The 27911-nt window shown below is 41.7% G+C and overlaps 1 protein-coding gene across 2 annotated transcripts; it reads left to right on the top strand.

Annotated features, from left to right (window-relative positions):
- The first annotated feature begins 679 nt into the window (after positions 1–679).
- col2a1b (collagen, type II, alpha 1b) lies at positions 680–26741 on the top strand. 2 transcript variants are annotated; one of them, XM_037251936.1, is made up of 54 exons: positions 680–1039; positions 3934–4143; positions 5274–5290; positions 5383–5415; positions 5915–5947; positions 6018–6071; positions 6781–6882; positions 7178–7258; positions 9164–9208; positions 9926–9979; positions 10500–10553; positions 10822–10875; positions 10997–11050; positions 11131–11184; positions 11581–11625; positions 11702–11755; positions 11828–11872; positions 11980–12033; positions 13683–13781; positions 13866–13910; positions 14016–14114; positions 14239–14292; positions 14463–14570; positions 14949–15002; positions 15639–15737; positions 16583–16636; positions 16963–17061; positions 17141–17194; positions 17267–17320; positions 17422–17475; positions 17681–17734; positions 18167–18211; positions 18458–18556; positions 19052–19159; positions 19256–19309; positions 19672–19725; positions 19807–19860; positions 19947–20000; positions 20543–20650; positions 20793–20846; positions 20936–20989; positions 21099–21260; positions 21656–21763; positions 23204–23311; positions 23524–23577; positions 23670–23777; positions 23870–23923; positions 24086–24193; positions 24273–24326; positions 24399–24506; positions 24584–24872; positions 25207–25394; positions 25462–25704; positions 25787–26741. In XM_037251936.1, exons 1-54 carry the CDS (start codon positions 949–951, stop codon positions 25931–25933), a joined length of 4476 nt encoding a protein of 1491 aa, XP_037107831.1. In that variant the 5' UTR covers positions 680–948; the 3' UTR covers positions 25934–26741. The 2 variants fall into 2 exon arrangements, with proteins under 2 accessions (XP_037107831.1, XP_037107832.1); XM_037251937.1 differs by lacking the exon at positions 3934–4143 and having other exon boundaries at positions 681–1039.
- Positions 26742–27911: the final 1170 nt, after the last annotated feature.

Raw genomic sequence — 27911 nt, 5'->3', positions numbered from 1 at the left:
TGATTCAGCTAAAACTGTCTCCCCTGTGATTTATATTTAGAAACAACTTGAACTAGCTCTGTGTGGAGTCCAACAATTAGTTTCATGGAGGACATTAATTTAATGTGAATGTGTTTTGTAATGACAAGAGCTTTTTTGGCACTACTTGGCCCAAGCCAGACTTTTATGAATTATTGTGGTCCAGCCCAAACCGCCCAAAAATATGTGCGCTTTTGAACAAACCTGTTGAGGCAAACGCATCGTCGGTATTTTCAGGTCAGCCTTGGGGTGTGATCAGATTGCTTTTTATGTCATATTCCACTAGGAGGCACATGACGTTTTGATATAAGTGTGAAGCGACATTCCGAGAGCAAATTATTTTGTACTTTGATGATTATTTGGTGATTTGTGTGTTTTTTCTCATATGACACCTGTTGGGGGTGCATTGGGGTCACAACAAAGCAGGAAAAAATTCATGAAAAGCTTTCTCTGAATCCTACAGGAAGGAAAGGGGGAGGGCAGCAAAGTTGGGAAGAAAGTTCTTTTTTGGAAAGGGGGCTTCAGTAGCAGCACGTGGGGAAGGGAGTGGTCTAGGATTGATGGAGGGAGGTGTGTGGGGGGACCTGCTAGACAGAATGGGAGGGAAAGTGGGCTCACATTTCAGCCTGACTGGGGGTAAGGGGCCGGGCTGATACTCGGGAATATACGAAGATTCATTGAAGGCAACGGGGACATAAAACTACCGCTTGTGGCCCTCAAAGCGGTTGGTGCTAAGCTTGTTCCTGCAGGTCCGAGTCCTGCCTGTCGGATTCTCCCCCTCCCTCCTCCTCCTCCCCTCGCCACCGCTCGGCAAGGGTGACTGTCGGATGGTGCGGCTTTGAAATCACTGGTGGATAGATACTTGAGAGACTCCATTTGCGCAAGAACTTCTTTTTCCCTCCAGGGCCACTGCGTGTCTAATATTTAGACATGGTGAGCTTCCTGGATTCAAGGACTCTACTGCTACTCGCAGCCGCACAAGTGTGCTTATTAACCCTTGTCAGATGTCAGGCCAACAATCGTAAGTGCTCTTTACTTCTCTGACTCCTTCTTCCATCTCAATGTCATCTTTTTGCACAAGGTGCCAAGCTTTTACACGCAAGTTGGAAAAAAGTTTGCAAGCTCAGGTGTGTGTGTGTGTGTGTGTGTGTTTGTGTGTGACTAATAGTTGTGAGGACCTTCTGGATAATAAGTGGGACAGTTCCCTTGGCGGCATAAAGACTTCATTTTATGAATAAAAAATGATAACTGACAAAAGCTGGAGCCAAATCTCAAAAGTTAGTTTTGACTTCCCCTGGGTGCCTTTCGTACTCTTCCACCTCCTCCTCCTCCTCTAAGGATGAACACCTGTGGGTGCTTTATGAGCACTGCCAGGCTCATAAAGCATCAAGTTTGTACACTCAAAAATAGATTGGAAATACTCCTTTGAATGTACATACGTAAGTCATTTGAACAAGTGGTGATTAAAATGTGTTAAACTATTTATTTTTCAGATGGAAGGCAAATGACATCAGTTTATAACATTTTAATCATGTGCAACCAATGTGCATGACAAATCTAGCGGTTTTTTTTTTTTTTAAACATAAGTGGCACTTAACGTTCCATCATAATGAGCAAAATTAGCATAGTAGGCCCAAGTGGTCACCAACCTTTTTTTTTTGTGCAAAAAAATCTTACATTTTTTAACTTATTGTACCATTACGAGTACATTTTTTAATGAATATTTGAAAATTAAAAAAATGCTATATATTGTCATTAAAGTTAAATACAACTGAATTGTACTTAACAAATGTACTGAACTGATTCAAAAGTTGTTATAATCTATCTATCCATCTCTCGATCAATATGAATCTATCTGTATCCATCACTATCTCAAAGTCAAACTCAAAGTCTGCTTTATTGTCAATTTCTTCACGTCAAGAGATCGAAATTGCGTTTCCACGGTGACAAGACATTACATATTATAAATACGTATATCTATGTATCTATATCTATACACTATCTGCATCCATCATCCATCCATCCATCCATCCATCCATTTTTCGCATACCACTAGAGAAAGTCGATGGGCCAGACAGCCACTGACTTTGAGGTTGAGGAGGAGCTACTGAGCAAAAAGTGAAAGGTGGTCAGGCTCAAGGGCCTTTAGTGAAAAGTGATCACATTCCATTGCCGTCAGAGGGCATCCAGGCGGATTCGAGCTTGCCTTCTCTTTTTACGTAATGTTTGCATGAAAATATGAAATGAATGTCCTTCCATCAGTAATCACATAAATTGGCCCTTTAGTCCCTCTAAAGTCAAATTGAGTACTCATGAGAGATTTAAGAGTGAAGGAGCGGCTCCAGGAATAATATTCCAGAAGCACGTTTTCCATCTGCTTTAAAGATTGCCCATAAAACGCGACAGTCGGCCTGCGTGCAAGCAGGAGATGGTCTGGGAAGAAATAGAGAAGACAGGGCCGTTTGTTATCTTCTAGAGAAGGAGCCAATTCAAGGTGGATTTTCACCTAAAAATGGGTCAACGTAGAAGCCAGTTAGGTCTCAGGTTACCCTCACCAAAACAGAAGCCCCTGTCTTATAATATGTCTTTTCTGACTGTTAACTAGGGTAAGAAAGTTTTGGCTGGAAAGTGGTAGTAAAGTCATCTGAGGAGGCTTGGGTCACTTTTTGACCCTTTTAGTGAGCCTGCTGTGCAAAAAAGCTCACTAGACAGCATAAGATGGAAAACAGCTCCTCAAGATGCACCTGGGAACACTTTGTGCTCCACACACACACACACACACACACACACACACACACACACACGCACACACGTCTTCTCTTCTGGATAGAGAGGGACGTCTTACTTGCATCATTATAGTGTCTTTTTAGACATTTAGGTGGACACATGTGCTTTTGACAACAAGTAAAAAGCTTTGTGCATGAAAGCTGAGCCCCCTCCCCATCACTCAACCCCTGGCACCAAGGTTGGCTCCTGCAAGGCAAAAAGTTAGTGAATTGCCAGCTCTGTCCACCCTTCCAGAAAGGCCACATTCATTCATGGTGCATGCGGGGGTCTTTAAATCACCTCCACCTGAGAACATTTCCAAAAGGTAAACACGGCTACTGTATTTGGAGAGTGTGTGTAGTGTGTGTGTGTGTGTGTGTGTGTTCTGTAGACCCTCGCATGACTTGCATATGCAGTTAAAGCATCTGTCAGTGGAAAAATCAACTCCAGTGATAAAAAGGACAGACAAGTATGGAAGTAACCATAAGCAAGATCATTGTTGGGGAGGGGGTTGCTTTAATGTGCTTTAATGTACAGTAGCAGCATTGAGATGCATTGGATTCGTGTGCCAAGTTGATATCTGAATGCCAAGTCTGTTTCTCATGTCCAATAAATGTAAACCAGCCCAATAGGGAACTTTTTTTTTTTGCACATGGCCTCCAGCTCCTGTGCAGATTCTGCAAGGTTGAATCCTGTAGCATTACAGCGCCACCCAGTGGTTGGCTGAAAATTTAATGAAATCCCAGTTGTTAAAACCAATGTGGTCCACAATTGACCCAATTTGGGGTGAATGTGTCTTTATGTAAGAAGTTATGTTAGGAGGTATTTTTATTTTACGTTTTTACAAAAGTTGTATGTCCAATTGTCCAAATATGCTATTTTTCAAGGGTATAATGCATATTAAGCATTTGAAGGGAATAAATGCTTTTGGGTGGTCGTTATTTATTTAATTATTTATTTATGATTCGCTGTTGCCCTTAGGTTTTCTTTTTTTTATTTTTTATTCCGGGGCCATTAGCTTTGTCTTTTTGAATTGGTGCTGATAAGAAGTATATGCACCTGTTTCTGTGAAATCCATCTAATGTTTTTACTTACTCTTATCACCCCCTCCACACGCGCCCTGACGCATGTGCCTTCTGGCCGGCGCAGAGGAGGATGCCCTTAGCTGCTTGCAGGACGGCCAACGCTATACCGACAAGGATGTGTGGAAGCCCGAGCCGTGTCGCATCTGCGTGTGCGACACCGGGACCGTCCTGTGCGACGAAATAGTCTGCGAGGAGCTCAGAGGCTGCCCCAATCCTGAAATCCCATTCGGAGAGTGTTGCCCCATCTGCGCCGCTGACCCTTCGCCGCCCATTGGTTGTAATTTATTTACCTCAATCTTTTCATAAATAAATTACCCATCCATGTTGTTTACTTTGGGGCAAGACAAGAAGATGCTTTATTTTCTGTTTGCCCACTCAAAGTAAAGACATGAAAGAGCAGATCTCACTGAAATGCTTCCTTAAAGTTTTTTTTCCACATGCTCACCTTGGCCCCACCTTGCCGGAATAATCTTTGCCTGGCGTAAAAAAAACAAAACATGTGGGAGCTATTAAAGGAAATAGCTCAAGTCAAGGAGACGCAGCTTCACAGTTCTCCTTCACATCCCTCATGCTCTCTGTGTGCTTTTGTGGGGGAAAACTGTGGCAGCCTGTCTACTAAGTCTTCATGAATGAGGTTTATATTTGAAGAAAAAAAAAACTCCCTGAGGAAGCATGAGTGAAATCAAGTGCCTGACTGTTGATTGAATAAAATGCTTTTATAGTTTCAGTTCATTTTGCTGGCGTCGGGCAGAATCCGTGTACATTCCAAATAGAAACATTGCCATCATCAAAGAGAGCCAATGTTTTTTTTTGTTTTTTTGTTTCACAAATATCATAGATTTGTGAAAACAAATGTGACAGGAGATTTCAACCCGACGCCAGCAATTTATGCTTGTTAACTGTGCAACAGCTAGCAGCAGTTTTAAATTGCAGTTTCTTATTAGAATTACAAATTTTCAAATTTGGCTTCTGTTAGCGCTAATTTTTCTTTTTGCTGACTGACTCTAGAATTTTTGAAGTCATCATGAAGACTGGCTTCTTTAATGTTTCAAAATGATTATACATTATACATAATGTTTTTTTTCCTTAATTAACCTCATATGTCAATAAACAAAATATATGGTAACGCGCTTTCTGCCGTCGCCTGCTGCTCGGCGAACGGCACGAAACATCCGCTTTCTGCTTCAACGCTCTTTCGCCTAAGATGGAGAGTCAGCAACATCCAAATGGGCAACTAGGGATGCCAAAATATTACTTCTATGCAGGTTTTTCTTTCGAGTAGGGAGATTGAAATCCCTTAATAAGCGGTTAGCAGCAAGCCGACAGATGTTAAAGATGTGCTGGTTTTGTATTATTTGTTCAACTTTATGCTAATGCTTTCTCTCGTCTACTGCAACGTCACAGGAACACCTGGAGTTAAGGTGAGCTTTGAAAAAAATTAAACACATGCACTCAATGTAATTTATCTGTTCATCTATTGATTTTTTTTTCTTCGTTTTGTTTTGTCTTACAGGGCCAAAAAGGTGAACCCGGAGATATTACCGATGTAAGTAAACACCACTCAGTGATCTCCCCACCAAATTTAGGAGATTATATTTGAATTTGATATTTACGCAAAGGGATAGAAAGGTCCAATTGTTACAAGGTCCTTCCTCGTCGCCACCTGGAAATGCTTTGACCCTCTGAGTGCATGCTACTTTGCAGCGGAAAATATAAATGGAATTGTTTATCTTATCTTTGGTTTAAATAAGTTTTCCCTTCAGAGGTTAGCCATTAGCGCTAATGCCTTGACATGCAAAATGTGGAAAGTTATTCAAACTGCAAAGGATTGTTGAAGTGTTCATTGTTATGGTTCTATTTTTAATAATGGATATGTTTTAAAAATGTAACATTTACATTAAGTTTTTTTTTTAGTCTCACTTCAATATGTTTTCCGTTTTAGTTAATTGCACCACATGAATTGCTTCAGCATTTATACAGAGCCTTGACGAGAATTGCATTCTCTATTTACTAACCGATTTCTTAATTGTTCTTTTACAACACAGGTCGTAGGACCAAGAGGACTCCCTGGCCCAATGGTCTCAATCATTCATCCATTCATTCATTGCACACATAAAATGAGTGGTCTAACATGACTTGGTCACTCAGGGGCCACCAGGGGAGCAGGGACAACGTGGACCAAGAGGAGACAAGGGAGGGAAGGTCAGTTTGTTTTCTTTTATTTTTTTAATTGACTCAAGAAGTACAGCATGTTCCTCTTAAGATGGTATGGGCTGACAGAAAGGCGGCCTTTCATTCACTCGTGTCATTTGCATTAAGCAACACAAGAGGGCCTGTCGTGAGCTCGTAATGTAAACACGATTCCTTTCTTCGATCAATATGTTGTACATACGCACACCAAACACATTTTACAGCACATTCTTGCGATTTGTCAACACATGCATCCTTGCCTAGTTTGGTCTGACCTCGTCAATCATCATCTGCCTCCTTGGACATGTCCTGAAAGTGAAAATTTACACATTTCATTTCAGTCATTAGTGAAATAATGAAATGAGTGGATAAATTAGATGAAATCAATTATTTTTGTTTTTGTCATTCTGGTTATTTGATGAATTGAGTCATTTTTTGTGCCCAGCGCAAGCCTAGCGCAAAATGTATTCTAACTAGAGTTTCGTTTCTTCGGTTGTTTTCGTAGACGGGCACAAGTAGAAAAGGTTGTTTGCGCTGTTGTGGAGTGAAAAAAAAACAACTGCTTCCCAGCCAATGAAAGCGGCTCCTCTCATTCCCTTTAAATTTAGCCCAGGAGAGGCGCACACAGTCATTGTCACTGTCACTTCAGTGCTTATTATTAAACCTCTTACTAGCACAAAAAAATATAGTAAAGTAAATTATTTTTCTTTATTGGTTCCAGGGAACAGCCGGTCCCCGTGGCAGAGATGGCGAGCCTGGCACCCCTGGAAACCCTGGCCCACCTGGACCACCAGGACCTAATGGGCCCCCCGGCCTTGGCGGAGTAAGTGTCACGAGACGCTTGTCGATGTTCAAAATTAGGTTACGTTGCCACCATAGGAACACAACTCCGTTGTAAACCAAGGACCCCGAAAACCGCATTAGCCAACGGCAACAACAATAAACAGACACAATTCAGTTGCTGAAAACCGTAAAAGATGTTACTGCATGCTTTGAATGGGAAATAACAGCGCCATCTTGTGGACACAGAAATCTGTCCTTCCCAGCATGTGGTAAAGGAAAACCATTTGTTTAACTTTACAACTGAGAGAAAAATCTTTTTTTTTTTTTCTTTCTAGAATTTTGCTGCTCAAATGGCAGGTGGCTTCGACGAGAAGGCCGGCGGTGGCGCTCAGATGGGCGTGATGCAAGGACCCATGGTGAGCCAGCAACTTCTCCTTCTTTACCCTCAGCTTGGTTCCTTTTGCGAGGGCGCGTCAATATGTCACAAAGCTTATTAAAAGAGAAAACCGAACAAGGAGCTTCACAAGATGGACACATCATCATCATCATAAGGGGGGAATTAAGCGATCAAGAAAGGAGAGGAAAGCGGAAGATTTTCAACTAAAGAAGCTTATTCTACCTGGAATGGTTCTGGAAGATGGAATTAGAAGTTCAGGACCGGATCAGTGGCTTTACCTTGGCACCTAGAAGGGTGACATTTAATTTAAATAAAAAAAAAAAAAAACCACGCAGGACCCTGACAGTATGGAACAACACTGCTACTGAGAACTTCTTAAACACACATGCAGTATATGCATAAGTTCTAACCCGACAGAGCGCCATTGATAATTCTCAAGCCACGGTGGTGAAGGCTTCCCGCTCCCACTCAAAGGTGACTTTCATTCCCTCCAGAGGACCACTGTGTGTTTATTTAATTTTTTAGGAATTATTTTAAAGCTGAGCCAAGACGCTAAAAGACGTGTTTATAAGGGAATATGTTTGACTCGTAAAATATTTTCATTACTTTCATTCATTTTCTAGTGCTTGTCGTTAACATTCACGAACGGTCATTATAGAGCATCTGCTAAATTCTCAAGGGGAAAAAAAAGTTTGATTCTGCCTTTTTCTATTATTTTATAATTAGCAATAAAACACAATGCAGCTGTTTCTCCCAATAGACTCACATATTAGTGCTAAAATGGCGCCATCTACTGGTGGTTGTGCATCAGTAAAGTTGTTTCCAGTTTTACACTTTACAGTGGAGCAGCATCAGAACCTCCTTAACCCAGTGGAAAAAATGTCATTGTCTCATGATGAGAACATACAAAGTCCACAGAGGAATGCTGGAGCCAAGATTCAAACCCAGAATTTCTGAATTGTGAGGCAGACATGCTAACCACTTGCGCTTCTCATGTAAAAAACACTTAATTTCTTGTTTTTCCCCCCAATGTGAGTGTTTGGCTCATCAGTTTGACAGAATGTGATTTTCTCTTGTGGGTGCGGTGGGGGTTTGAGATTGAGGCTGAGCTAAAGAGAAATGCGTCACAGGAATCTTCACCTGCTGCTAAGGGGAACAAGTAGCCCTGCGCTTGTCCGCCGTCCAAGTCATGCAGAGTTCAAACATGCACAACTGTCAACCATGGAGCTATGCAACCAGGGCGGATGACACTGTGGAATTTCAAATGACTTTTTTTTTTTTTTTTTTTTTTAACATGTGGTCTAGCCCGAGGCCTGAAAAGTTAAGGTGTTTTATAGCCAGCTTCAAATCCTGTCACCATCAAAGGGGGCAAAAGTGCTCGCTCACATACTGTACTTAAGTAGACATTCAGAAACTGGTGCTGAAAAAGGTAGAATTACTGGTTTAACTTCTGTAAGACCCTTTAAAGTCAAAGTACGTTTGAAGATAATTGCTGAAAAGCATTGAAAGCATGTACACAGACTCTACGTCATGATTTAAAAATTGCAAGTGTATCAAATGGAATTGTTCCAAATATATCGATAATCCAGATATGTATCAAATAGTCTTACGATACAGATATTTGTATCTTTGAAGGAAATGTGACATTTACAGTCGTGGCAAGATCATTTGCATGTATGATGACAACAAGATTGCTCCATTGGAAAAATGCACATCCCTGGTTCAATGAATGGATTTGGACAATGATTCAGATGCCAACTTTTCACATTTTTGGGAACAAAATAGCCCCTCCCACATTTTACAGGAAGTTGAGCTACTTTGTTTACATAAGCATTAGCGGTGCCAGTTAGCCTGCAAATTCATACATCGGGAAAGAAAATGAATTCAAAACTGTTCATTCCTGATGATGTTGTTCTCTTTCCAGGGCCCAATGGGTCCCCGAGGACCACCTGGACCCACTGGATCTCCTGTAAGTACCCACTTGACAGTATAAACGTTGGAGTCACTACCTGTCATGCACACACACCTGATAATTGAGTGTAACGCAACCAGGATGAACCATATGTTTACAAAGTGGCAGGTTCTCCCAGCCGCCAGCTCCATTTTTTTTTCTTTCACCTAACAATTTATGTCTGGCCCCCCCGCCCTCTTCGTCTTCACCTTCTCGCCCTCACCTGAAGGCCTTGCAGGTTCCTCCCAGCCTGCAGAAGAAAAAGCATTAGGCAGGTCATGTCCACAAACGGGTCTCAACTTGAAGGATACGTGTCTAAACCTCCAGGTGCTTGCAGGAGAAGAAAAAAGCTCCTGTGTGTAGACTACAAGCATTATTTGTGGATTTCAACCACTGCATTTAATTTATCATAATGAAAATGTGCCTATTTTTTGCATTTAAAATATGGATGCCCGGAGGCCCTATAATAGTCATACACAAACTTAATTGCTTTATTAGTACTATTACAGTATCAGACAATACTGTATGTTAGCTCATAAAAACTCAGCTTCTTCGTATGCACTTCTACTTTGTTTTTTTAAATACCTTTATTGTTTCAATTTTTTTAGAGAACAGCTTAATTTGTATTTTTTGCGCTTGCATTTTCACTTTTATTATTTTTATTTTTTCATATCATTATTATTATTATTATTTGGGGAAGTGACATTTTTAACATGCCTTTGTATATTTGTGTAGGGCCCTCAAGGATTCCAAGGCAGCTCGGGAGAGGCTGGAGAGCCCGGACAATCTGTGAGTGTCATTCCCGCCTCCACACACTTTATACTACAGTATCTCTTTCAATACATGACCTCACTATATATAATGGCAATGAGCGTAAAAAAACGTCCTATATCGTGCTCAGCCAATTCAACATTTTGCTCAATTTGTGAGTGAAAACTGAGTGGCCATGTGCAGATTGTAATAACATCAGTTTTTTTTTTTTTTTTCTTTTATTGATTTATGCTAGAAGACAAAGTTTCACTCCCGCTAGCTCTTTGCTTCCTCCTCCCCTTTATTTACCCCAAATGAAGCTTCCAGAAATCACATGACCTTGGCTGCGTTTTTCCCAATCCCTCAGCAGGTAGATTGAACCCGGGGGCTGCGCTAATCTTTCCCTGCGGCGTTTGGGATTATCTTGCTGCTCCCCCTTGACGGCGCATCATTATGTGTGATTAAAATCAATGCTCGCCAACTGGGAAAAGCTGGACGGGTGCACATTGAAATTGTTATTTTAGTCTCATACCTGTGGTTGTTTCCTCGATGTTTACAGGGTCCCATGGGACCCCGCGGACCACCGGGACCTTCTGGAAAACCTGGAGATGATGTGAGTGTGTAAAAGTTGCAAATGAAAGGCAATAAATTATAGAGATTTGAAAAGACTCATTTCCACTGAAGTCACTTTTTGTGAGGTTCCTGACACCAGCATGCAATTTTCCTTTGTGCCACACGATGGCAGCATACACTCGATTTCACTATGTATCCACTAGCAATTCTCCAATAATTCTAATATTGACCAGAAGCAGCACTGTACAAAAGGCTCACAAGATTTATTTTTTTTTCTTTTTTTTTTTACACTTTTGTTTGTGGCTTAGGGTGAAGCTGGAAAATCTGGAAAATCAGGCGAACGTGGACCTTCTGGACCTCAGGTGAGAGTGACATTACTTCACTGCAGATGGAGGCGTGACGGTCATTTTCAAACCGGGATCAAACCCGAAAGAATTTAATTTGCTTTTGAAATTCTTATGTTCTCTTTGTCCTCTTTTGTAGGGAGCTCGAGGTTTCCCCGGAACGCCTGGCCTGCCTGGCATCAAAGGACATCGAGTCAGTCAAGGCTCTTGCTCTTCTTCATGCTTTACAACTTTTTAGATTGTTTATTAATTATGTTTTCTCTGTTTGTGTAGGGGTACCCTGGTCTTGATGGTACAAAGGGAGAGACCGGTGCTGTTGGGTCAAAGGTATAAGATGGTCTATTATGTTTATTGATCCTTTAGGACCCCGTTATGTATTTGTGTAGTTGGTGGGGGGGGCGACATGAAAAGTCCATTTTATTTCTGATAAGGATTTTCTAAAGGCAACTTTTATGGTAAGACCGACATATTTAAAAAATAAATACGTGTGGTTTTCTTCTTCAATTTTGACTTTTTCTTAAACAAAATTGTAAATTTAATAGTGATGTCTTTTTCATCTAAAAAAAAATCAGACTCTTATCTTGATTTATTACATTGATAAATCAAATCAAATTGATAAATTTTATTGGGCAAATTCCTTTGTTCTATAATAATAATAATAATACAATTTTAAATTAAGTTTTAATAAGACAGTGATGCTGACATTGATTTTCCTGTGTGCAGGGAGAATCTGGTGCTCCTGGAGAGAATGGAGCTCCTGGACCAATGGTATGTATGTTCACAATATTTCAAAGATATGATTTTTAAGTTGCGGGCAAAAATTTACATTGTGACCATTTCACAGGGACCCCGAGGTCTGCCCGGAGAGAGAGGTCGTCCTGGACCCAGTGGGGTTGCTGTGAGTGCCTCAAATAATTCAGCAATCAATATGTTATTGAACATGTCCTGACATTTATTTTGTTTATTTCAGGGTGCCCGCGGTAATGATGGTTTGCCCGGCCCTGCTGGTCCCCCGGTAGGTGTCCAATTATATAAATGACCTTTGTTCATCTTAAGTCTGACTTGCTACCTGCCTTATGGGCATCTAAAACGTTTTTGGCTTTTTTTTTGTTTCTTGTATAGGGTCCAGTCGGTCCTTCTGGAGCTCCGGGTTTCCCTGGCTCCCCTGGTGCAAAGGTCAGTCTCAAAGTTTCTGTGCATCTTCTTGTTTGTTGTCCCTGACAATCACACCTACAGACTATTTGGAGTGGTCCATTGGCCTCCCATGCATGTTTTTGGAATGTTGGGAAATGTATTTAGATACTATCAAAGGGCATTAAAACAAACAAAATTCCCTAACAATATTTAATCAAATAGATTGATATTAATAAAATAATTTTAAATAAAATGTAACAAAATCAAACTAATGAGCGAATCAATTATCGGCCTTTCAAGATGCAATCTGTGTTTACATCAAATGCTACCCATAGAAATATACAAACACCAATTTGTTCTCACGGTTTTTATACTTCTTCTCAATCTAATACAGAGAGCAATCACAACAGTTTGTGCCTTTGTGAAGAAGAAAGGTCTTTTGTGAGTCTGGACATGAAATTGTGATTATGTTAAGGAAAGCTTGGTCATGCTTTGAAATGAGAGAAAGCTGCGCTGTATTGAAAAGCATTTTAAAAGCGGCAGTCTGAGTGGAAACTTGGAGCGAGGGTCCCGTCCCCCCCAACCTTCTCAGTTCTGATTTATTCATCCAGAATGTGCAGATGCTCCTGCTGAATTCTGGGTTGATTCTCTGCCGTCTTCTGGGAATTCACAAATGGAAGATCTCTTTGGAAAATCTAGCAGTCATGCTGGCATGTCAGCAACCTTTTTATTTTCTATTCTGAGTGTCTCGAGGACTGTTGAAATCCTTGACAAGGGTGCCCTTAAAAAGTCCCTTTCAAAATGACAGCAACCTTAATTATCCTTCAATGTGACACTTTATGCGTGTCTGCTGCTCAGAGGTCTTAAAAATGCCACTTCTGAAAATTATTTATGGTGGCCACCGTTTTGACATTGGTAGACTAAATTTGAAAAAAAAAAAACTAAAAAATACTAAATTAGTTGTACCACTACTCTACTACTCTTTTTGTCACATTTGATGACTGTACTAGACATGCAGCTAAACCCATTCAGTACTTGATGCATCACATTTAAGCGCTAAATGGGCCCAAAACAAACAAAAGAATTTTTAGAAACTTGCCTGGATAAACCCAGACTAAGAATATCCCCCTCAAAGCTCTTCCTGACGTCAAAATGAGTCACATATTTTGTCTGGAATTTCCCATTTTTACTCTCCAATGAACGTGTGTTGTGATATCTGGCAAGTGTCCAATAAGGCTGAGGGGGCTTTTTACATCACACCAACCAGAAGCTGGAGAATGCATCAAAAATTGAGTTGAATGTAAAATAATAATTCGTAGGCTACAGTCCTAGTTCACTATCTCCAAATTCACCTATTCACTTTTTTAAACTACCCACTGTTATTCTCTAAAATACGCTAATTTGTGGCTTTTGTGTTTGTGCTGGAATGCCACAAGATGGCGCTAAAGCCCTGTCAAAATAGGAACGAAATAGAAAAGCGATCAACTAAAAAAACTGTACTTAAATAATAATTATATTTAAATGTATTGCACACAAACTTAACATATTTTTCATAAATAAATTATTTCAAAATGTTAATAAAGATGAAATGATTGATTTTAAAAGTTAAATACAACTGAACTGTACTTAGTGAGCAATTATTTCATGAACCACTAGAGGGAGCCCTCACTCAACATTTGCTTGTCTATCAGGGAGAAGCTGGTCCCACTGGTGCTCGTGGACCCGAGGGTGCACAGGGACCCCGTGGAGAGTCCGGCACACCTGGCTCATCTGGACCTTCTGGCGCTTCTGTGAGTGATTTGACGTGACATTCTTTCTCATTGTCCTTTATAATTAATGTGGGGAGGCTTACTTGTGCATTTTGTTCTTTTAAGGGAAACCCCGGTACTGATGGTATCCCTGGATCTAAAGGATCATCTGTAAGTTAATAAAAAAACTGTCCTGGTCTTACTTGACGATTATTTTGACTCATATTCTTATAAAACTGGAAATAAAGGACTAAGACTGAGTGTTTTGCTTGGAAGGGTGCTCCCGGTATCGCAGGCGCTCCCGGTTTCCCCGGACCTCGCGGGCCTCCCGGGCCTCAGGGAGCGACCGGACCTCTCGGGCCAAAAGGAACATCTGTACGTGATCACTGTGCATAATACAGCCACCAGAGATAGTAGCTTTCATCTGGAAAATACATGAACATTTACTTGGGAAATATTTGCAGATGACGGTCTGTTTTTGGCCTGTTTTGTCCTTCAGGGAGATCCAGGTATCATAGGCTTCAAGGGAGAGGCTGGACCTAAAGGAGAATTTGTAAGTTTTATTTCAATTTTATTTTTTAAATGGATACATTTTAATAGATACATAGCTTATTGTTTCCAAATATTTTGTCTGAAAGAAAAAATAGTATTTATTTAAATTTTAGCATTTATTTGAATGTTTCCTGTACTGTAGTTAGTTCTAAAAATGGCGGGTCTTTGCAGGGACCAGCTGGAATCCAAGGAGCTCCCGGTCCACAAGGAGAAGAGGGTAAGAGAGGACCAAGAGGTGAACCCGGTGGTGCTGGACCAATCGGACCTCCCGGGGAGAGAGTGAGTACCGTCAAATATATACAATCTGAAAGTTCTCCAGTTGTTTACAGCACAATCAAACCTGAGATTTTTTTTTTTCTGTTGGCTATTTATTGTTATTTATGCATAGGCCGTAGCCATGTCTAAAAAATATTGCTTTGGCACCATCTGGTGGTATCTGGGTGTCAAGTACCTTGACAAAAATGAGGGGAGAAGCTTCATTTATTTAGGCCATGACTTTGCTGACATCTTGTGGCAATCTTTGTGTACATGCAGTTACAAACCTTTTTGTATGAAGCACAATATTTGTGAAGAGGCCAAATACGTATTTTTTTTAAAGGTCTTGGAAAATAAGTATCCATCCACCCATTTATCCATAAGTGACTGTTTTATTTGTAGGGCTCTCCTGGCAACCGCGGTTTCCCAGGTCAAGACGGTCTGGCAGGTCCCAAGGTGAGTCATGTCCTCTTTTCCAAAAAGAGAGCAATTAAGATTGTGATTGCTACCACAAATGGAAATGTACTCTTATTAAAATGCATTAGCGTTAGATAAGAAATGGGCGGTAGCACCCATAGAGTGCAACTTTGTCAACTTGCAATTGCAACATTTTTTCTATCATGCTTGCAAAATGTCATTTATGAGTCAGTGTTATCTCTTCTGATATGGGTGTAATTAAATTTTAATCCTCTGAACACCTTCACCTTCAACTCCCAAAAAATCAGCATCCAGTTTTTGCTGACACATCTGTAGCATAGCAGAAAGGCAATACATTTGAAAGCGTTCAAACATGTCCTACCATGTCACGGCCACCTGATGGAAGCATAGCTTCGAATCCGTTTCTACACCGGTGACCCAAATGTCTCACATGTCAACAGCAGAATCTCATTAAACATGATCTCCCCACACACAAATTTCATTTACGCTCAAATGAACCTGCCAGAATTTAATCTGCTCATCTTCAGCAGGTCAATGAAAGTCTTCACGCCATTAAAAGGAGAGCCTATCTACTCCTGTGGGCTTTTTGGGGGGTTGGAATGAAAGGCCTGTTTGTAAATGCTATTTCTTTATCTCTTCCTTTGTCTTTGTTAGGGTGCCCCCGGTGAGCGTGGACCCGCAGGTGCCAGTGGTCCCAAAGGTGCTAGCGGTGACCCGGGCCGTCCCGGAGAGTCCGGTCTGCCCGGTGCCAGAGTAAGTTCTATTGCATTGCATTACAGGAGAAATAAGAATCTGATGAGTATATTAAATATTAGAAAATATATTTTACAGGAAAATAAATAATAAATATTTTGGGGAATATGCAAATAAAGTACACATATACACAAATATCAAAATTAAATATATTTAATATAATATTTTTGAAAAATTAGGAAAGCTCACAAATAATTTTGAAAATATATTATAATATTTGAAAAGATTTTTAAAAAACACATAATAAAACGTTACTATGCAAAATAATGTAAAAAAAAAGAGTAAAAAGTGTGTATTTGACATTTCTTTGTATTCATCTACAAAGTAATTATGTCTGCATTTGTTTGGATGCAAAGACATGCACTCTTGACATTAAATATAATATTTAATATAATATTTTTGAAAAATTAGGAAAGCTCACAAATAATTTTGAAAATATATTATAATATTTGAAAAGATTTTTAAAAAACACATAATAAAACGTTACTATGCAAAATAATGTAAAAAAAAAGAGTAAAAAGTGTGTATTTGACATTTCTTTGTATTCATCTACAAAGTAATTATGTCTGCATTTGTTTGGATGCAAAGACATGCACTCTTGACATTAAATACGATATTAACAATAATTAGATTTTGAAGCTGTCTGAATTATTACCATGGTTTATCAGTAAACCGTAAAGTGTTTCATCCTTAATCAGGACAAATTCCACTACCTTCAGCTCATTTATATATTTTCTATTTCTTGCTGTAGTAACTTATTCATCAGGCAATCTAGCAGAAGATTCAATTCCCTCAATGGGCATGTGCAACTCATCTGTATGCAAATGATCTGTTTTTGTTGGCAGGGTCTTACTGGACGTCCCGGTGATGCCGGTCCCCAAGGCAAAGTTGGACCTTCTGTGAGTGCCTTCCATCCAATTGTATGACTGTTGTCAATCAAAAAAAAAAAAAAGACCATCAGGGACTGTGATGTGATTTAGCATCCTAACAGCCACCGAGACTCTTTTTAGTAATCGAGCACTCCACACTTAATGACCAATCCAATCATTACCCACCAGCTCAGCAGTCACAATGTGTCAATTGGACATTTTAATATTCTTCACTTCATGGCTTGCGCGTTCGTTTTGGGGGATGAATTCCTCCATTGAATATTAACAACTTTTCCATTTTATTACTTACAAGTGCTGCATGACTTTTTGGACAAATGACTTTTTGGACTGCGCAGGGAGCTCCTGGTGAAGACGGCCGACCAGGACCCCCCGGCCCACAGGGCGCCCGTGGGCAGCCTGGCGTCATGGGATTCCCCGGACCCAAAGGAGCAACTGTAAGTGAACGACTATACACAATTTTTTTTGTTGATCAGTTCTCACGTTTGCATTGGGTCTCTGTGGTTTGTTTTATAGGGCGAGCCTGGCAAATCTGGCGAGAAGGGATTGCTTGGAGCTCATGGCCTGAGAGTAAGTGGAGCAATCATCGACAACAAAACATGGAACACACATGTTGACAATGTACTCTTTTCTTCTCCTCAGGGTCTGCCTGGTAAAGATGGTGAAACTGGCGCCGCCGGACCCCCCGGCCCTGCTGTACGTACAGTTTTATAAACAGCTAAGGGACTTTTGCAAAGTGTATTTTATAACAGGAGTTGATTTTAGTTTGTTTGTTATTATTTTACATTTTATTTTAGGGTCCCGCTGGCGAGAGAGGAGAACAAGGGCAGCCTGGTCCCTCTGGTTTCCAGGTGAAAGTCTCACTTATGCACTCATTTGCATAAAATGTACATAATTTAAAAAAAAAAAAAAAAATGTCATATATATTTAAAATAACTTTTATTATAATGTATTGTCCATTAATCAGTATGTATTATTTTGGTCATATTTATTGCAACATATATGTAAATGAAATATGCTCACACACACGATGATGGTGCTGTTGCTTGGACACAGGGTCTTCCCGGTCCCCCTGGTCCCCCCGGTGAGGGAGGAAAGCCTGGAGATCAGGTACGTGCGCTCTGAGTAGTCAGTCAATCATGACCAGCATTCAGCTGCCAGCCACTTGGGAGCTTGAGGACAATCTTATTCAGTCCTAAAGGAGGTTTAGCAAATGATGGGGTTTTTTGCTGCAAGTCAGCCTATCATGAGGTTTAGTACTCTACGTGTGTTTTTGACATATGGCTAAGGACAAACTGATACAAGATGGCCAAGGTAGCTCCAGTCCAATATTTTTTTATTTTTTGAATTTTCATTGTGTATTCTTGAAGTATATATTCTTGAAAGATCTTGGTCGTTTTTGCCACCATCATGAAAATCATTCAATTAAATATTATATTTTCTTTTTGTTTGTACAAATCAAACATTTTAAAAAAAATCGCATTGACTCTCTGAGGCCCGATTCTTGTGTCATCACGTGTCACTTTCTCACTCCCACGTCAGGGTGTTCCAGGAGAAGGTGGAGCTGCCGGTGCCACTGGACCCAGGGTACGTTGACACGATCCATACATCTACTTGTCTGTGCATGTGTGTTTAATTGATTCATTAACTCAGTGATTTTCAATTCTTTTAAACCCAGCCTCAACTTCTAAAAATGAATATATGATGTTCGTATTATGAAATATAACTGACAGAGGTTAACATTTCTCGCTTTCATTTCATTGATGATTGCGCATAATTTCAACAATTATTATAGTAATTAGTCATTACCGATCGATTTGTGTTGATATTCAGGGAGAGCGAGGCTTCCCCGGAGAGAGAGGAGCTGCCGGTCCTCAGGGTCTGCAGGGACCTCGAGGTCTGCCCGGAACCCCTGGAACTGACGGACCCAAGGTGAGTCATTATGAGTCATAAATGAAACACACGTCACCCCTCCGTTTATTACATCTAAAATCAATAGCTGCCTGCTGTATTTTCTGTCTGGCTGCTTTTCCCCAAAGGGCGACTGTTAATAGAGTGATAAGACTTCACAGCACTCACCGTCAAACAATTATTAGTTAAGTACAAATAATCAGCTGTGTGTTTCCAAATCAGCCACAGGCACATTTAAGGCATTTTAATTGCTGCAACATTGATGAAGCGGATGCTGTTGTCACACGCTCGGTTATCCGGCGTGATTTACTTGTTTGAATTTAAGCATAATCAAATGCTGGTAAATAAATTGTACGGCTACAAATAAAATATTAAAATACATAAAAATACAACCAATGAATGATTTTAATTGTATTCACTTAATTTTTAATATCCACCCGCACATTCCCACATAGATTTGATAAATGGTCGTCTTCTGAGATCGATTCACGTCTGACATCTCGTCTCGTTGTTTAGGGAGCCATCGGACCCGCTGGAGGCGCCGGAGCGCAGGGACCTCCCGGTCTACAGGGTATGCCCGGAGAGAGAGGGGGCTCCGGTATTCCCGGACCCAAAGGAGACAGAGTAAGGATGTGTCCCAACATTTTTGTCTCAGATATGTTTACACACAAATGCAAAATTGTTGATAATAAAATGTGTTGGTTTTTTTTACCTGCATAGGGTGACATTGGAGAGAAAGGACCTGAAGGTGCACCTGGAAAAGATGGCGGCAGGGTGAGTTTTGAATGCTGAAAGAAAAAAAAAAAAGGGCTCTTTTTTCATAGATAGAGCACGTGCGCTCAGACGTAAAAACTGGCCCATCTTGATTTTCGTGCTGGTACAAACCTAATTTTGTGTGTTTTGGAAGTTGTCAGCACCTGATAATTTGGTGGCTAAAATTTAAACATGCTGATAGCAGGCCTAACTTGTGGTGCTGGTGGTGAAATGTGAATTGTGCTGAGTTTTATTGAGGTGCAAACAGACAGATTCTGCACTCTGGGCACATTTGAGATACTTTTGTACACTTGTTTATCTCACATTACTCCATCAGTAACAACGGAAATGCCCCTTGATTAAACATAGGGTTTTCTTTTCAGGGTCTTACTGGTCCCATTGGTCCTCCTGGTCCTGGCGGTCCCAATGGTGAAAAGGTAAATTTGCTTTTTCCTCATACACACAATTCTTCTTGAAATACACACTGGTGACATTTCTTTACTGTTTTCTCCCTTCAGGGTGAATCCGGTCCTGCTGGTCCTTCTGGAGCTCCTGGTACCCGTGGTGCCCCTGTAGGTTTTCCCCCATTAAGCCTGCCAAATGAATGCAAAATGTCACAATTGTACATTCACACATTTACCACTCTGTTCTCCAAAAGGGTGACAGAGGTGAGACTGGACCTCCTGGGCCTGTTGGATTTGCTGGACCCCCTGTAAGTAACAGAAAGACGATCATGATGCTGGCATGGCTAATTAGCGAGTATATGTCAGGATGACGCACAACGTCGTGATTTGTTTATAGCTATCGCAGCGTATCACCACATGCACTCAAAATAGAAACGTGACAAAAACAGTCTCCTACTGTCAATTGTACTTGTAAAGGAGTCAGCTTAAAAGATTCACGTTGCTAAATTTCCTTACTTCTACTCTAAACTTGAAAACAAATTCCTTAAAAGTTCCCTACTCATTTCTCCTCAATGACATGAAATAATTATTAAAATAATAAAAATGTTAGTACAAAATTAATCCAAATTGATCATTTTCAATTATCTTTGATAAATGTTGGATCAAAAATGTAATTTCCAATATTGGAACATATGAACAAATGTCCATTTTGCCATCTCAGCATTTCTGTAGAAAATAAAATCAACAAATAATAACTGAACACTAACACATAGCACTAGTCCACCAGTTAGCCATCCTGGGCTAACATTATGGCATCCAAGTGACTCAAGTGTTCATGTCTCTCCTCAAGGGCTCTGACGGACAACCTGGACTTAAGGGAGAGATGGGAGAGTCTGGCCAGAAGGGTGACGCCGGCGCACCAGGACCACAAGGACCATCTGGTTCTCCCGGGCCAGCCGTGAGTCACTCTACTACAGATTATTATTATTATTGTTATTGTTATTATTTATTGCATGGAATTAATTGTCATGAGGCAATTGAGGTCAAATAGAATACACACCACGAAATTAACACTAAGGTACAGCGTGGTTCTTTTCCAGGGCCCCACTGGTGTTTCTGGACCTAAAGGTGCCCGTGGAGCTCAGGGACCTCCCGTAAGTGACCTCACAACACCCCAGAAATGTCGCCATCACTTCTAGTGAATGTCTGTGGGATGGGTTTTTATTCCCTCGCTCTCTTTCAGGGTGCTACCGGTTTCCCTGGAGCCGCCGGAAGAGTCGGACCTCCTGGTCCCAATGTAAGTCGCTTAGTCGCCCAATGATTACTGACACTGTACTGTACATGCACATCACAAGAAACGACAATATACATTAGTTATATACAAAATGTGATTGGATACTTTCCAGGGCAATCCTGGACCTGCTGGTCCCGCCGGCGCCCCGGGCAAAGACGGCCCCAAGGGTGTGAGGGGAGACGGTGGCCCCCCTGGCAGACAGGGCGATGCTGGACTCCGTGGTACTGCCGGGGCTCCTGGAGAGAAGGGAGACCCTGGAGAGGATGGCCCCCCTGTAAGTGGCATCCTTTTTTAGCACTATGCAAGACTGGCGTGGCGGGGAACATTTTTTTAGACGATGATATGTATGTTCCAAGTTTAAAGTGGCATTGTCTGTCAGGCCGCAGAGACATTTTCACCCATTAATACAGCCAGCTGTCATTGAGCGTAATAGCAGGGACGTCTTACTGACAGATTGATGGCAGGCCTCATGGCTTTTACCTTCCACACACACATGTGCACATACACAATCGCAGATGACAAGACCTGTCTTGAAAATACCATCTGACAAATGATGACGCACTCAACATGATGGGCCCCTGCTGTCTGCTACATACGTGTGAATGCAAATCATCATCATTGATGCTTATTGTTTGACGTTTAACGGCGTCCCCGTTTCCTCTGTCCCAGGGTGCTCTCGGTCCCTCTGGCCCTCAAGGTTTGGCCGGCCAGCGTGGTATCGTGGGTCTGCCTGGACAGCGTGGCGAGAGAGGTTTCCCCGGCCTGCCCGGACCCTCTGTAAGTACCTAAACATTCAGTATAACAAAAGATTAATTTCACCGTGAGCTATAGCTTTGGTCTGTCACCCTTATAGCACAAAAAGGTAGTGGATTTTACTGTTTCAAAAGAATTCTCATGAATTATAATATATAACTATATATATTTTATATAAATAAAAAATATGTAAGTATATTTTTAAATACGTCACTTTCAAATGAGAGTAACTGCTACTATGGAGATGGTGGGCTACACTCGCCTGAATTGTGTGCGGCCAGCGTTTTTATTCCTACCAGTCCCAATTATAGGCTCCAATACTGAGTACGTTACATTGAATGTCCACCCTTAACTAGATCATGCGTCATGACATGAGTCATGCCGTCTTTTGATTCCCTTTCATGGCTGTAAAACAGCCCTTTATAAGTTTGTACTGTATGTCCATATTTGCAGAAAATATGACATTATGTGATGCCATCTGCATCCGTCAGTCACGTCACGTAACATTGGTTGTCATGGCGATCGGCGGGCGGCCGTGTTGGATGTGACCGGATAAAAGCGAGAGGGATGTGAGAGGGATTGGCGTTTGCCTGACTTTTCCATCATGAAAATTGTACTACTACTTTCAATACTAATCTAATACTCTAATACTAATACAGGATATTGGTGGATTTTTGATAAAGAATAAAATGTCATTTAATGCTTGGATCTGACTGTCAAACGCCTTAAAAATGCTAAAGTATTTTCTGTGTTCTGTCCAGTGTAGATAAAATATAAAGTATTATTTTCGTAACGACATCACTATAAAATATTTTTTTGTATAAAAAAAAACAAACGAATGAAATTAAGGAAATTATTTTTTTGTCTTTTGTGTTCTGTGTTGTCAATTATGTCACACTTTGGGATAGTTAGATCCGTTGTAGGAAGCGCCAAATCGCTTTAGTGTTATCAATATTTCTAGCAATCAAATAAAAGTCTCTAATGTCGTCAAACATATAAAATTAAATGCTATCTTCATAAAACTCATATAAATTTAAATGATGTAAATGGGCCCGCCGGTTTACAGCAGCTCAGATTTATCATCGACTGTAGTTAAAAAAGAAAAAAGACAGCGATGGAAGGTCTTTTGACGGATTCAAATTTAATCAAATAAAAATGGAGGAAGGATGAAACATGTCCGTACTACTTGCAGATGGAAGCAGTCCTTTAAATTTAGACCGTTTGGAATTAATTCTAAAAAAAATACATCAAGCAAAGTTCATTTTGAGCCACCTTCTTAAAAATAGCCTCGGCTCACTTGTTTTTATCAGTTGCCGAGTTCCAAATGCTAATTATATTTCTTGCGATAAGTCACGACGTGACATTTTACACACGATTGTGACTCAAAACTCCATCCACGGGGGCTTTTATCAGTTTGACATACACGTACGCTGATGACTCACTTCCAACTCTTCTTCCTCTCAGGGTGAACCTGGAAAGCAAGGATCTCCCGGCGGCAGCGGAGACCGAGGACCCCCCGGACCTGTCGGACCGCCCGGACTCACCGGACCTGCAGGAGAGCCAGGCAGAGAGGTCAGTGAAAGGCCAAGAGCACAGCGGGCTGGGCAGAGGCCATTAATTTGCTTGTCACGTGTATACGACATGCGTTTACTACTTGAGCTCCTCAAGCACAGAGGAACAGGTGTTTGTTTGTTTTTTAAAATTAAAATTATTTCAATGTGGGCATCTACATCACTGAATGTAAATACAACTATGTGTACATTGATCAATTGCTCATGTGACAGGGCAACCCTGGATCTGATGGACCTCCTGGTAGAGATGGTTCTGCTGGAATCAAGGTGAAACTTTCCATCTCAATTGTGCTCACTGTTGTTAGCAACTGTATATAATCACAACTAGTACCATTGTTGAAACCTTTTTTTTGCTTCAGGGTGACCGCGGTAGCACCGGTCCCGCTGGCGCTCCTGGTGTTCCAGGTGCCCCAGGCTCCACAGGCTCGGTCGGTCCCACCGGGAAACAGGGAGACAGAGGAGAAGCTGTGAGTGCAAGCAAGCATTTGTGTTAATGTCAAGTTCCTGGCTGACTGTCATGCAACTCACTGCAATTATTCTTTCTGTCCCTATTACTTAGGGTGCACAAGGACCCGCCGGATCACCGGGACCTGCCGGTGCCCGAGGAATGCCAGTACGTAACTCTAAGATGAAAATATCTACCGCTATTTTCTCAAGTAATGCACAGGAGATACTCAGAAAAATAACAAAATTAAATCATTTCTTATTGTCAAATTTATTCTAACTGCTCCTCAAACTGTTTGACTTAGTCACTCATTTGACTCTTTGTTCATAGGGACCCCAAGGACCTCGTGGTGATAAGGGTGAAGGCGGAGAGTCTGGCGAAAGAGGACAGAAGGGACACCGAGGCTTCACCGGTCTGCAGGGACTGCCTGGACCTCCGGTAAGCAACCATGATTGCCTTCTCTGCAAAGTTTTTATTTGAGTAAGGCATTAAAAATCCATGTGCTTCTCTTTTCTAGGGTCAATCTGGAGACCAAGGTGCTACTGGACCTGCTGGACCATCAGGACAAAGAGTGAGGGGACAAACATTTCTCCCATGAAACTAATTTGTTACAGTGGCTTAAAATCTGTTGCTTTGAATGCAGGGACCACCCGGACCTACAGGGCCCAGTGGAAAGGAAGGTTCAAACGGTATGCCCGGACCTATCGGACCCCCCGGACCCCGCGGTCGCGGTGGAGAGACAGGTCCTTCAGTGAGTACGACTGGGAGGGAGCACACTGAACTAACTAAAAAAGATGTAGAAAATGAACGCGTTTTTTTGTCTGTCAGGGTCCTCCTGGAAACCCCGGCCCCCCCGGTCTTCCCGGACCCCCCGGCCCCGGTATTGACATGTCAGCCTTTGCCGGCCTGGGTCACACGGAGAAGGCTCCCGATCCTCTCAGGTACATGAGAGCCGACCAGGCCTCCGGAAACCTGCGTCAACACGACGCTGAGGTGGACGCCACGCTCAAGTCCCTCAACAACCAGATCGAGAATATCCGTAGTCCCGAGGGCTCCAAGAAGAACCCAGCTCGCACCTGTAGGGACCTCAAGCTCTGCCATCCAGACTGGAAGAGCGGTAAGTGGTGACGATTACTTCACACTGCAGTTCGCAAATACAAAAAAATAACATTGGAAAACCTTTTTGTTCTTGAAATAAAATAAAACCAAGAGAGCTCAATTTTATTCTGCCTCTTGTTTATTATGGATGTAATTCCACTGTGCACCATTAGATGGCAGTGTGCTACTTTGCCACTGTGTAAATTTGAAAGAAGAAGAAAGCAAAGAGGCATAGTTTTTGCTTAAGCTTCTTGAATGTCTCATCCTCTTTAATCCTGCCTGTCACACTTACAGAAAGTTTAGGCTGAAGTTAAATTTCTCATGTATACGTTGTCCTCCCCGTGGGCCCGCAGGAGATTACTGGATCGACCCCAACCAGGGCTGCACCGTAGACGCCATCAAGGTCTTCTGCAACATGGAGACAGGCGAGTCCTGCGTCCGCTCCAAACCATCCAGCATCCCGCGCAAGAACTGGTGGTCCAGCAAGAGCAAGGACCGTAAGCACGTGTGGTTCGGAGAGACCATGAACGGAGGATTCCATGTAAGTGCACTTTTCAACTCTTTTATCTTACTATCATTGCTCAAATCTCACATTCGCTTCTATCCAGTTCAGCTATGGCGACGACAACCTGGCGCCTAACACGGCTGCCATCCAGATGACTTTCCTGCGCCTGCTGTCCACCGAGGCGTCGCAGAACGTCACGTACCACTGTAAGAACAGCGTGGCCTACATGGACGCAGCCGCCGGCAACCTGAAGAAGGCCGTGCTGCTGCAGGGCTCCAACGATGTTGAGATCCGCGCCGAGGGCAACAGCCGCTTCACCTACAGCGTCATGGAGGACGGCTGCACGGTAGGAAATTGACATGTTTTCATTTTACAAAGTTTGGCCGCTATGGAAGCTTGACGGCTTTGCGTTGTGCCCGCCCGTGCAGAGACACACAGGCAAGTGGGGCAAGACGGTCCTGGAGTACCGGTCGCAGAAGACTTCCCGTCTTCCCATCGTGGACATCGCCCCCATGGACATCGGTGGCGCTGATCAGGAGTTTGGAGTGGAAGTGGGTGCCGTGTGCTTCTTGTAAGGACCAAGAAGATGCAGGAGGAGGAAAAAAAAAAAAATCCAAATAAATGAAAGTGGAGCACAAGGAGAGAAATCAAGACACTTTTTCTTTCTTTTTTTTTTTTTTTAAATAAATGGGACTTCTTTTTCTAAGTTAAAAAAAAAAGTACCACCCCCCTTGCCCCCACTAAATTGAACTCACCACGTAGGATGTTCCAGCACTGAATGGCAGCAACCAACAGCAGCAACTCACCTTCAGAGCTTCATGTGTCCGTGTTATTTATTTATTGTTTGGGCTCTGTGTGTTGCTTTAAGTCAATAAAAAGAAGCCCACTTACACATGTCGCTTAAAAAAAAAAAATCATATCAGCAGGTCATTCTCAGATTGACCATTACTTTGTATTCTTACAATGGTGCTATACTTCCATACTAGTTTATTCCAAACAAATGATGTGTGTGCACGCAAATATAAACATAGCATTTCCTTTGCTGACCAAGTGCCTTCGCTTCACAATTCATTTTTTGAACACACCCAACTCAAACATTGTCTTTTGTTTTCCAATTGTAAAGCTACCTCACTAAAAACACATTACAAAAATTGACTAAATGTTTGTTTACAGCCCCCCCAAAAAACTAAAATAAAAGGTGAGATGCTCATTCCCCTCACGAGATGTGACTTGACATTTTTTTAAAGCTCACGTGCATGCGTGAGGTTGTGTATATTTTTTATTATTGATAATAATAATAAAAATGATAATAGCATTCTTATATTGAAATGATCATGACTTTTTTTGTCAATGTAAAATGGGAAATAAAAGACACAACCAAAAGGTGACGACTGATCCTTTTTATCTGGCAGTGTTGGGAAATGTAATTTCACACACTAGTTCAATGTTCAGTTGACAAATTTTAAAATTAGTTCATCGGTCATAATTGAAATTTTATGTCAAGTTCATTTGTGTAGCCCCAAATCACAAGCAGTCTCAAAGGGCTTTACATGTAGAAAAAAATTGACAATTATTCTCAAAGCATGAACCCTGATCTTAAGCTCCCAAAAGGGGAAAAATGAGAAACCTTGAGAAGGGACCACAGATGGGAGGATCCCCCTTTCAGGATCACCAGGCTGAGATGGATGCAGAGAGGGCACATAGAAGGTGTAGAGGTGTACCTAATAACAGGCCACTTCATTAGGGAAAAAGCTTAAGTGAAAGTGAAAAGTGCCACACCCGCCCTCACCCCCACTTTCTGATTGGCTGTTTGATCTGTGACGTCACTCGGACACTCCATTAGGTACACCGCCATTTTCAAGTGTACCTAATAACAGGCCACTTTATTAGGGAAATATGCTGGTCAAAGGTCACAGGTGTCAAGCTCTAATCCTCGGGGCCGCATTCCAACATGTTTTCCAAGGTTCCCTCGTTAAGTGCACCTGTGTGAAAAGTTTTTGTTCATTTTCACGTTCTGCAGGAGCTAAAACTTTTCACGCAGGTGCACTTAACGAGGGAATCACACGGACACTCCATTAGGTACACCGCCATTTTCAAGTGTACCTAATAACAGGCCACTTTATTAGGGAAATATCATGGTCAAAGGTCACAGGTCTAGTCCTCGGGGCCGCGTTCCAACATGTTTTCCAAGATTCCCTCGTTAAGTGCACCTGTGTGTAAAGTTGGGGCTCCTGCAGAACGTGAAAATGAACAAGATCTTTTCATGCAGGCGTGTTTAACGAGGGTAACTTGGAAAACATATTGGAACGCGGCCCCTCCAGGACCGGAGGTCAAAACCCCTGGTTTAAGTGAAAAGTGCCACACCCGCCTCACCCCCACTTTCTGATTGGCGGTTTGATCTGTGACGTCACTCGGACACTCCATTAGGTACACCGCCATTTTCAGCCGTTCCTAATAACAGGCCACTTCATTAGGGAAAACTCATGGTCAAAGCTTAAATGAAAGTGAATAGTGCCACACCCGCCCTCACCCCCACTTTCTGATTGGCTGTTT

The sequence above is a fragment of the Syngnathus acus genome, chromosome 5, assembly GCF_901709675.1.
Source record: "Syngnathus acus chromosome 5, fSynAcu1.2, whole genome shotgun sequence".
Taxonomy (NCBI): domain Eukaryota; kingdom Metazoa; phylum Chordata; class Actinopteri; order Syngnathiformes; family Syngnathidae; genus Syngnathus; species Syngnathus acus.
Note: the sequence above shows the minus strand (reverse complement) of the source record. Positions and strands in the feature narration are given on the sequence as shown.

Excerpts from the sequence above, each read along its gene's own strand:
- col2a1b (XM_037251936.1), top strand. The coding sequence starts at position 949 with ATGGTGAGCTTCCTGGATTCAAGGACTCTACTGCTACTCGCAGCCGCA. Across the intron at positions 5,416-5,914 it reads AACCCGGAGATATTACCGAT|GTCGTAGGACCAAGAGGACT; the intron begins GTAAGTAAACAC and ends TTTACAACACAG. Across the intron at positions 19,726-19,806 it reads GCGGTCCCAATGGTGAAAAG|GGTGAATCCGGTCCTGCTGG; the intron begins GTAAATTTGCTT and ends TTCTCCCTTCAG.